This window comes from Hoplias malabaricus, chromosome 4 (genome assembly GCF_029633855.1).
Source record: "Hoplias malabaricus isolate fHopMal1 chromosome 4, fHopMal1.hap1, whole genome shotgun sequence".
Taxonomy (NCBI): domain Eukaryota; kingdom Metazoa; phylum Chordata; class Actinopteri; order Characiformes; family Erythrinidae; genus Hoplias; species Hoplias malabaricus.
The window spans coordinates 23459714-23470743 of NC_089803.1; the positions used below are offsets into that span (position 1 = coordinate 23459714).

The 11030-nt window shown below is 42.5% G+C and overlaps 2 protein-coding genes across 2 annotated transcripts; both read left to right on the top strand.

Annotated features, from left to right (window-relative positions):
• The first annotated feature begins 3962 nt into the window (after positions 1 to 3962).
• On the top strand, positions 3963 to 7201 carry LOC136694988 (protocadherin gamma-A10-like). The gene is made up of 3 exons (XM_066668799.1): positions 3963 to 4120; positions 4237 to 6085; positions 7169 to 7201. Exons 1-3 carry the CDS (start codon positions 3963 to 3965, stop codon positions 7199 to 7201), a joined length of 2040 nt encoding a protein of 679 aa, XP_066524896.1.
• A 110-nt stretch (positions 7202 to 7311) lies between these two features.
• LOC136694989 (protocadherin gamma-A3-like) lies at positions 7312 to 10789 on the top strand. The gene is made up of 2 exons (XM_066668801.1): positions 7312 to 9738; positions 10739 to 10789. The coding sequence occupies exons 1-2, from the start codon at positions 7315 to 7317 to the stop codon at positions 10787 to 10789; spliced, it is 2475 nt and encodes an 824-aa protein (XP_066524898.1). The 5' UTR covers positions 7312 to 7314.
• The last annotated feature ends 241 nt before the right edge of the window (positions 10790 to 11030 follow it).

Sequence of the window (11030 nt, forward strand, 5' to 3'; positions counted from 1 at the left end):
CTCAACAGCTTACCTTTAGTGCTGTGAACATGTTTAATTGTGATATATTAACAGTAGTGATATTGCTCATGCTGGTTTTCACGGCATATTCTTGTTTATACTCAGAATATAACGTTATATCACACACAACTAACTCACCTGACCTTCACCTCTCAAATACATTCATACCCTGTGCACTCTTTTAAACACTCACTGACAAACAGACAGACGTTCACAAAGGTAAGTCAAACACAAATATACCACGGTGAGTGCAAACCTAGATTTACGAAGGTAAGTCCCTCCCTCATCTGGACATCAGTGGACAGCAGTGACATTAGAGGTACACATTTGTTCAGAACTTCACCCACAGACATATTTGGAAAAACAGCAGAATAAAAGTTTGAAAAAATATATTACATTTTACAAGCTCTTGATGTCATTTCATTATTTTGTAAACAACAAATAATAAGAATCATAGTATATCATCGCTGCCCAATTAAAAACATGTATCTCCATTTTTGTCACTCATTGGAACACAGCACCTGTCCTTCGCACTCTGAAAATGTCCTCTTTCTACATTGACTTCCATTGAAATTAAAGAAGGTTTTTTTTTTTTTTTAATTCCATGTCCTGTAAAGTTGTTGTTTTAGGAGATACGTGTTTTTAATTGGAAAACTATGATATGTTAAATATATAAATGTATATTGTCCATGATTTTAATATGTTAAGTCAAAAGAATGAAGTTGAATGAACATTATTATTGTTATTATTACTACACTTTGATTCCTCAAAGCTGAAATATTGGTAAACAGCCACTAATATTACCCAGTTAGTTCTAGTATCTGTAACAGACCATGTGTTCAAATATAAATGCAGTGAGGTTTTATTTTTCACTGTAAACTTTTCCCCACTGAGTCAGATAAAGTATGTAAACTAATACATATCAGCGAGGGATGGACCTAGAAACACACATCTGAGTGAGTGAGTGTGAAAACATCTGGCACGTGAGACAGTAAAAACACACGTGATTTTATTCACATCTCTGACTGAAGCACTCAGAGCACTGGTACTGTTCCTAGACCTGTGATAAGACTGGTTGGACTTTATGGATCTGATATGTTTGACTAATATGTACAACAATATCAACATTCTGTTCTACTCTATCAACTACCACTACCATCTACAAAGCTGTTAAGAGTGAGATTCATCATTACTACGTGGAGTTAATTCCAGGTTATGACCATTGTTAATGGTGAATTTCACATAAACGTCAGTGTGAGGTCAGAGGTCATTCTAAGTCTGCACCTCAAATTGTAAAATTCAAGTTTAAAAATAGTCTAAAAATAATCTAAAGACACGTTTATCTAACTTTCATTTGTTTCCGTTCAAAATATTACACTCCTTTTTAAGAAGACCCAAGTGGTCTTTTTTAATGGTATCTTTATTTATTATGTACACTGTCAGAAAATGTGTCACTGTGGTGGTACCTTTTGGTGTCTCTGTGGTGGTTCCCTCAATGGTACATTTCAGTCACTTTAATTAGGGAGCATATTTTGTCCCTTATTCTATTAGAATTGTAGATTTAAATGTTGTGCTAATTACACATGCCCCATTTTATCTCCAGGACCTTTATTACATGTTTATATGACATATTTCTATAATGAAAGATTACAGACATGTATCTATCTTTCTGGAGAAGAGAATGTAACATACCTTTTAAAGAACAAAACCTGACTTTTAAACACTGTTGTACCTTTTAAAAGTACATTTACCCAGTTTGTACCTGTAGTGACCAAAATTGTACCTGTACCATACCTTTTTTTCTGAGAGTGTAGGAAACCCACCCATGTTATGATTCTCTACAAACAGCTAATAGATCTACCGGACTGTGCGGCTTTTAACCTCCAGTTAAAGCCCAGCTTGTACCTGTCCTTATCACATTCACCTCTCCGTGCTCCATCCTATGAGTCCTCATCAGAAGTGTTGTGCTGTGTATTTGTGTAAGGGATGTGTTATGTACAGCAGCTGAACTGTGATTAGACTGTTTAGTTACTCCATCTTGTGGTGGCTATGTGAAGCCAGGAAAGTGGGGGTTGTGTGTGTGTGTGTGTGTGTGTGTGTGTGTGTGTGTGTGTGTGCTGGTCCCTGCGGTATCTGCCTCCTCTTCTGCTGCAGTATGTCAGTATGCTTTTATGTCTTGGCTTCCTAGCCCACTTTCTCAAGCATTAAAATGCATTAGATCTCACACACACATGCAGATGCTGAATAATGCATATACCCAGCACTGTGTGCACGCTGATTTCAGCACCTGGTAATGCAAAGTCTGATTTGGTTTGATTGCTGTAAACAGCACACTACAAACTTAAATATTCCCATTTAAATGATGAATATACATAAAATAAAATAAAAATAAAAGTGTTTACATTTGTGTATCCCTGTGTTTACTCTTTCACCTCTGCTAGATGACATGGGAGGTCACACTGTGTGGAAAAATACAGCAGGTATATTTTTGTTCAGCAATGTACACACAATGTAAATGTGCCTCCAACAGTACAGTTATTGTCTTAAGGTCCAAATAATAATTGTATGGCCATGAAAAAGATGCATATTTTGACACTTATTCATTCATTCATTCATTCATCCATTATCTGTAAGCGTTTATCCAGTTCAGGGTTGCGGTGGGTCCAGAGTCTACCTAGAATCATTGGGCGCAAGGCGGGGAATACACCCTGGAGGGAGCACCAGTCCTTCACAGGGCAACACACACTCACACATTCACTCACACCTTTTGAGTCGCCAATCCACCAACATGTGTTTTTGGACTGTGGGAGGAAACCGGAGTACCCGGAGGAAACCCACGCGGACACGGGGAGAACACACCAACTCCTCACAGACAGTCACCCGGACTGGGACTAAAACCCACAACCTCCAGGCCCCTGCGACACTACCTGCTGCACCACCGTGCCGCCCCTGTTTTGACGTTTAATATTATTTAAAAATATATATAATTAAAAGATTGAGTCTAATGAGTCAAGTCACAGTGTATGGAGTCAATTATTACACATAAATACACTAAAGGTAATAAAGCTACAGACTTAAGGGTTCACCACATACGGTTTCCTATGAATATAAAATTCAGCACCAGAACAGCTCCCTTAATCTTTATTTATTAGTTTGTGTGTCAGCTTTACATTTTCACCTTAAAGCTGTTCCTTTGACTCTCAGAGGCATGTGACTTACCGACCCATTTTCCTTTTCAGATGTCGGAGCACAGATGTTGCTTGTTTGATTTTAAACCAGTGGCATGATATGACCTACATGATCACACATCATAGTGATACACATTGTCTCGTTTATCTGATAATGTGTTTATATATATATATATATATTTATACCCATACCCCCACGTGGTTGGGGTTACCCCACTGTTCTGAACGTAAACAGCAAACATTTTTTGTGTTCATCAGTCATATGTTGTCCTTTTTCAGTATAAAAATTCAGTATGTGATACACTGTAGACAGTTGTATTGCCCAGCAGTGGACTTTGCCGCTTTATATTGCAGAATATCATATTCTTATTTGATTTATGACCTTATTGTTGTCTTATTTTTGGACAGAATCTGTGTTCAAAAAACCATTATGTGAATCCTTTGTTTAGAATCACACGCTAATCTTGTGATCTAATGTTGGTAAAGGTCTGATTGTTTTATGAAACACTAATCCTGGTCTATTCGGGGTGTCTCTGTTCTCCTGATCCTCTGTGTGTGAAGTTGTCTTACTGCAGCTCGGACTCTGAGCGGTGCTGTTGTCTACAGAGACGACGCCTGGCTTTGTGACGCTGAGTCTAGAACGCGTTTAGTCATAATGGAGACGGGGTGCGGCGGCAGACGCCTTTAAAACTGACTGCGTAAAAATATCAGGAATTTCAGGGTTTGAAGATAAACGCGTTGCGGACGTTACGGGAGGACTGCGCAGTGGACGAGATGGGGAGCATTAAAGGAGACGCCTTAATGGCAGGCTCATATCTGAATCTGGAAACTCGGATCTCCGTCCTCCTTTTGTGTCTGCTGGGCAGCGCGAGCGGCCAGATCCGCTACTCTATTCCTGAAGAGATGAAGCCTGGACTGTTTGTTGGAGATAAGTACTGAATAACTAACTTTTCCCGTTAGACACCGCGTCAGATCCCGATGTTGGTTTGAATTCTCTTCAAAGTTACGCTTTAAAACCGACTGATAATTTAGTACTGAAACAACACAGTCGAGCTGACGGCAGCAAATACGCAGAAATGGTGCTGCAGACTCCTCTAGACCGGGAGAAACACAAAGAACACTCGCTAGTGCTGACTGCTGTGGATGGCGGAGATCCACCGCGGTCTGGAACAGTGAAGGTGCACATTACAGTCCTAGATGCTAATGACAATGTGCCTGTGTTCACAGAAGCCCTGTATAAAGCGAGTGTTTTAGAGAATACACCAGTTGGGACTCTGATTGTTAGGATCAGCGCTACTGACGACGATGAAGGTCACAATGGAAATGTATCATACTCATTTACAAATATGGAAGATGCACAGCAGGTTTTCGAGGTGGATGCACGCTCCGGTGAGATTAGACTGGCTGGTAATCTAGACTATGAATCGATTCAACATTACGAGATTAATTTGCAGGCGAAAGACCCCGGAGGTCTCGCAGGTACCAGTAAATTAATCATAGATGTTTTGGATGTGAATGACAACAGCCCTGTCATTACCATCACATCTTTCTCGGGGAAAATCCAAGAGGACTCTCCTCTGGGCACTGTGGTAGCTTTGATAAGTGTCCAGGATTTAGACTCCGGCAAGAACGGTAAGGTTAATTTGAATATTGACGCGCGTGTTCCATTTACGATAAACCCGTCACCGAGGAAATATTACACGCTGGTCACTGATGCGGCATTAGATCGAGAAAAGGTCTCCAGCTTTAACTTAACCATGACGGCCTCCGACGAAGGCAACCCACCGTTATCCAGCACCAAAACTCTCTTCCTAGAGATTACAGATATAAACGATAACGCGCCCCGGTTCACACAAAGCGAATACACTGCACACGTCACGGAAAATAACTCCCCCGGGGTTTCAGTGCTCACTCTCCAAGCCACTGATGCTGATAAAGGACAGAACGCACGCGTTGCTTATTATCTTGTAGATGCGGAAATTAGCGGTTTCTCTGCGTCATCCTATTTCTCCATTAACTCTGATAACGGGGTGCTCTCCGCTGTCCGCTCTTTTGATTATGAGCAAATTAAAGAGCTTAAAATACAGGTGCGAGCTCAGGACGGAGGGAGCCCCCCTCTCAGTAGCAATGTGAGTGTGAAGATAGTGGTCCAGGACCAGAACGACAACGCCCATCAGGTTCTGTACCCGGTCCAGACTGCTGGCTCTGTGCTGGCTGAGATGGTGCCTCGCTCAGCAGATGTGGGCTATCTGGTGACTAAAGTGGTGGCTGTTGATGTGGACTCTGGACAGAACGCCTGGCTCTCATATAAACTGCAGAAGGCCACAGACAGGGCGCTGTTTGAAGTGGGCGCACAGAATGGAGAAATAAGAACTGTCCGCCAAGTGAGCGATAAAGACGCTGTGAAACAGAAGCTCACTGTTGTAGTGGAGGACAACGGGCAGCCCTCTCGCTCAGCTACGGTCAATATTAACGTGGCGGTGGCCGACACTTTCCCTGAAGTGCTCTCGGAGTTCCCGGACCCTGCGCACGACAAGGACTACAACGACGACCTGACTTTCTATCTGGTCTTGGCCTTGGCCGTGGTGTCCTTCCTCTTCATCGTCTCTTTGGTTGTTATAGTGTCAGTTAAGATCTACAGGTGGAGGCAGTCTCGGCTGTATTATCAGTCCAGTCTCCCCGTTATTCCGTATTATCCCCCGCGCTACGCGGACTCCGTGGGCACCGGAACACTCCAACATGTTTATAATTACGAAGTGTACAGAACCACTGACTCCAGAAAGAGCGGGGTGAAATATGCAGGGCCCAGCAGTCAGAGTTTAATGAGTGTCGATGCAGCTGGAGCGGAAACTCAGGAGGAGCGATACACTGACGTCACTGATACGAGCAGCACACTGGTGAGTCGTTAATTAATCTCTTTAAGAGTTATTCACTTCAGTTACGGTGATAGTTGTTGTCCCCGAGGCGTTGTCCGTGGTGCTGAAAAGGTTTCCATGTGGTCTGTACTGTGTTTTTGTGCTGTTTTTTATTGACACTTAGAACATCAGTGAGCGGCTCGCTTTAGGTTTAGATTTCTTTAGTGGACTTTAGATGGTGTTTTCCTTCTTAATTTTGTTGCGATTTGTTATGATCTACGTGTCGTTAGAAACCCGAGGCAGTTGAACTCTTGCACAGAACTCTAATTGGTACATATACTATATAATAACTTCGTAGAATGTTATTGTTTAAAATCAGATTAATATGTTGCTTATTTCTGCTCAGCGTTTTGTAAAATATTAATAATATTCGTAATTATTTATTTATAGCACTTTTCATACACAAGGGCAATTCAAAGTGCTTTACAAAATTGAAAATAATAAAACATAAAAATATAAAATTAGTTCATATAATATATAATGTAATATAATATATTAATAATAATAATGCATATATATATATATATATTATTTATTTTTTTTAAACTAGAGAAAGAATGTGAAATGACACGTGAAATAAAGTTAATGACACCAATTACTGAATATATTCTAATAAAGGAACGTGTTATTATGTTTAAATAATAATAATAATAATAATAATAATAATAATAATAATAATAATAATACTTGTTCTTGTAGTTGTTGTATATCTAAATGTTAGACATCTGTTAGGGCGCATAATCTTCTCAAGCCCCATGATGGTATAATGCCACTACATTTTATTTTTGGTAACAGTCAATGATTAGTAGTGTATTCATATTACTTTTTTGTTACTGTTGATGTCATTACTAATATTGACAGCATGCAGTGGCTCATAACCTATAAGTGCAACGTTGCTTCACTGTTTTATCACAGGGCCGACACTTGGGCCGATTTTCCCATTCCTTTGTGCGCAGCTTTCAGTCTTTCATTTGCAGCAGTGTGTTCTGGTTTCAGACTCTGAGCGCCGCTGTTGATCCACGTTTATCTTTTGTCTGGCCACTCCTATGTCTTTCTGTGTGCCAGACCCTTCCTTCTCTGTATGACGCAGGGCGATGAAGAGGAGAGGGAGACATTTCCAGGCTGTGTAACAGTCCATAGCGCAGTGGTAATTTACAGGAGAAAAGTGAGTGGTGAACTGACTAAGCCTGCTCTCTCTCTGGGATGTAATCATGGCTGCCCGGATGTTTTTCTCATTCCTCGGGCATCGCGGGTGTGGACTGGATGTTGTTCTCTTCATTGTGTCTTGCACCTCGGTTATTGGACAGATCCGCTACTCGGTTCCGGAGGAGATGAAGAAGGGCTCGCTGATCGGGAACGTGGCGCAGGATTTGGGGCTGGATTTAAAGAGGCTGCGGACGGGTCGAGCCCACGTCGTGATGGGAGAGAACACGCAGTACGCGGAGCTACAGACAGACAAAGGGATTCTGGTGGTGAAGGAGAGAATAGACAGGGAGCAGCTGTGTGGCGACGTCACACCGTGCAGTTTCAGCTTTGAGATCATCCTGGAGAACCCGATCGAGCTGCACCGGGTCACTGTAGAGATAAAGGACGTGAATGACCACCCTCCTACGTTTCAGAATGACCATCTTAAATTCGAGATCAGCGAGTCTGCTCTGCCGGGCTCGCGCTTTGTGCTGGAGAGCGCAGACGACCCGGATGTCGGCCTGAACGCGCTGCAGAGTTATTTTCTGACTCCTAACGATTATTTTGTTTTAAAGGAGCACGCCAATCCGGACGGAACCAAATTCGCGGAAATGGTGATACAGAAAGCTCTAGACCGAGAGGAGCGCCCTTATTTCTCTCTGAAGCTCATCGCCGTGGATGGTGGGGAGCCTCAGAGATCCGGAAGTGTTAATATAGATGTCACAGTGCTGGACGCGAATGACAACGTCCCGGTTTTTAATCAGACGGAATACAGGGCTTCGGTGATTGAAAGCGCGCAGAAAGGTACGTATATCACTACCGTGAATGCCACTGACGCGGACAGCGGCTCTTACGGCAAGGTTAGCTTTTATTTCTCCAAGCTGAAAGGCAATGCCGCGGACATGTTCAGCATTGACGAGACCTCGGGCGTCGTGTCCGTTCTCGGTCAGATTGATTATGAAAAAGACAAACGATATGAAATCAGAGTGGAGGCAAAAGACCAGGGAGGACTAACCGACTCCAGTAAGGTAATCATCGAGGTTATAGATGTTAACGACAACGCGCCAGTTATCACCATCATGTCGTTTAGCAGCACTGTATCAGAGGATGCTCCCCCGGGCACAACGGTGGCCGTCATCAAAATGAAAGACTATGATTCGGAAGATAACGGTCGAGTGACCTGCTCCATTACTAAAGGGGTGCCTTTTCAGATACAGTCCTCAATATCAGATTATTATAACTTAATCACCGACGCCCTTTTGGATCGTGAAACCGTATCCGAATATAATATCATTCTAACAGCCACGGATTCAGGTTCTCCTCCTCTCTCCAGCTCTGCCACTTTGCGCCTCACGGTGTCCGACGTTAATGATAACGCTCCCCTGTTCGAGAAGCCCATCTACTCCGTTCATCTCATAGAAAATAACTCTCCAGGGTCGTCTCTTTTCACTGTCAGCGCCACAGACTCTGACTGGCATCAGAACGCACGAGTCTCTTATTTTCTAGAAGAGCAGCAAGTTGCCGGAGCGCCTGTGTCCTCTCTAGTGTCCATTAACGCTGAAACTGGCGCATTATACGCACTTCGCTCTTTTGACTATGAACAGGTTAAACAGCTTGCCTTCGTGGTTAAAGCTCAAGATGGAGGCTCCCCTCCGTTAAGCAGCAACGCCACAGTCAACATCTTAATCCAGGACCAGAACGACAACGCCCCTCAGGTTCTGTACCCGGTCCAGACTGCTGGCTCTGTGCTGGCTGAGATGGTGCCTCGCTCAGCAGATGTGGGCTATCTGGTGACTAAAGTGGTGGCTGTTGATGTGGACTCTGGACAGAACGCCTGGCTCTCATATAAACTGCAGAAGGCCACAGACAGGGCGCTGTTTGAAGTGGGCGCACAGAATGGAGAAATAAGAACTGTCCGCCAAGTGAGCGATAAAGACGCTGTGAAACAGAAGCTCACTGTTGTAGTGGAGGACAACGGGCAGCCCTCTCGCTCAGCTACGGTCAATATTAACGTGGCGGTGGCCGACACTTTCCCTGAAGTGCTCTCGGAGTTCCCGGACCCTGCGCACGACAAGGACTACAACGACGACCTGACTTTCTATCTGGTCTTGGCCTTGGCCGTGGTGTCCTTCCTCTTCATCGTGTCCATCATAGCCATACTGTCCGTCAAATGCTACAGATGGAGACGGGAGCGGATGTTTTACAAATCCGGGGCCAATCTGCCGGTGATTCCATATTATCCCCCGCTTTACGCAGACGTAGGAGGCACAGGAACTTTACAGCATGTGTATAATTATGAGGTTTGTAGAACCACTGACTCCAGAAAGAGTGACCTGAAATACGCCAGACCTTCCACTGACAGCATCATTAGTCTGGACTCCACTGGGGGACACACTCTCACGCATGCGCAGAGGGGGAAATTGATGGTCAGTGATGACTCTGTTGATCAGGTGAGATCATTGGTTTGTCACTGATAAATAAAGTATAATTTATTTGTAAAATGGGAGTTTTAATGTAGAAATTCTTTGTTCTTTTCATGATATTAGAGGACTGAATAATGGTTGCTGACCATGGTGCTTAAACGCTGATTTTAAAAATGTTTTGTATTTGCTGATAATTATATTTTACTATAAAATAATTTGATATTGGAGAATAGTTTTAGGTTAATTTAATGTGATTGATAATTTGGTTTCTGATGTTGCCACTTTCGCTGCTTTCTGTTTTCGCTGTTGTTGTATGAGCACATGCTGGTTTTAGTAACAATACTGAGGTAAAAGCAAGACAGTCCAGTTCCATTGTCAGTATAACAGATAATATGGTTTGTCCTGATTATTTCATACTTTGTCATATTTAGAACCACAAACATTGTAGTTAGGACAGACGTTGCTATGGATATGGAGCTGGAGAACACGAGCCTTCTTTGAACTCACTGGGAAAAATGGCATTGGATTTACATGATCTGAATTAGGCAAAGTCTCCTCAATAGAGAGTTCAGTGTAGTGCCCCGTTTACAAAAACCATATGATGAAAGTAATATCCTGCAGAGAGTTTAAAATGATGCATTGTGAAAGCGAGCAGGCTTTAAGACTTGATTTTATTCATCGGTATATTTTTTAATTGATTCCTCAGACTCTGATTAGCTTCATGGCTCAGATACACTCAGAAAAATAGGTTCAACAGAGGTGCATTATTGCTAAAGGTACAAAGGTCAAAAAAATGGTTTTAAAGTCCAGTTGTGTGTGTGAGTGTATTCGTGGTTTCTTTTAATTTTGTCTGTTGTTGAGCAGCAGTTCTCGATTTAAGTTTTCTTGAACATCCACCGGTTACTCCATTTTATCCACCGCGTTACACAGAAGCTGGTAGAGGGACTTTGCAGCACTTGTGTAATTACGACGCTTACAGAACTATTGACTCCATAAAGAGTAATTGAATATGTGTCGAACCCTGTAGTCAGAGTCAGAGCGTGGTGGTGGCTCCAGTTCAGAAGAACTCTTTGAATGAATCTGACTCACCTGTCGAGGTCAGTGAAATATGTCTAGAATTTTACTGCAGATACAGTGGTGTAACATATTACTGACTGAATTGTTCGCGATAGTTTAGACACACCCCGTCATCTTACTTGTTTTTTTTTATGGGGCACGGGGTCTGCTAAAGTGGAAAATACATAATGTTATATATATATATATCAATAATTACATTTCGTTGCTTTCTAATTAAAATATGTACGTTCATTTTCAGTTCA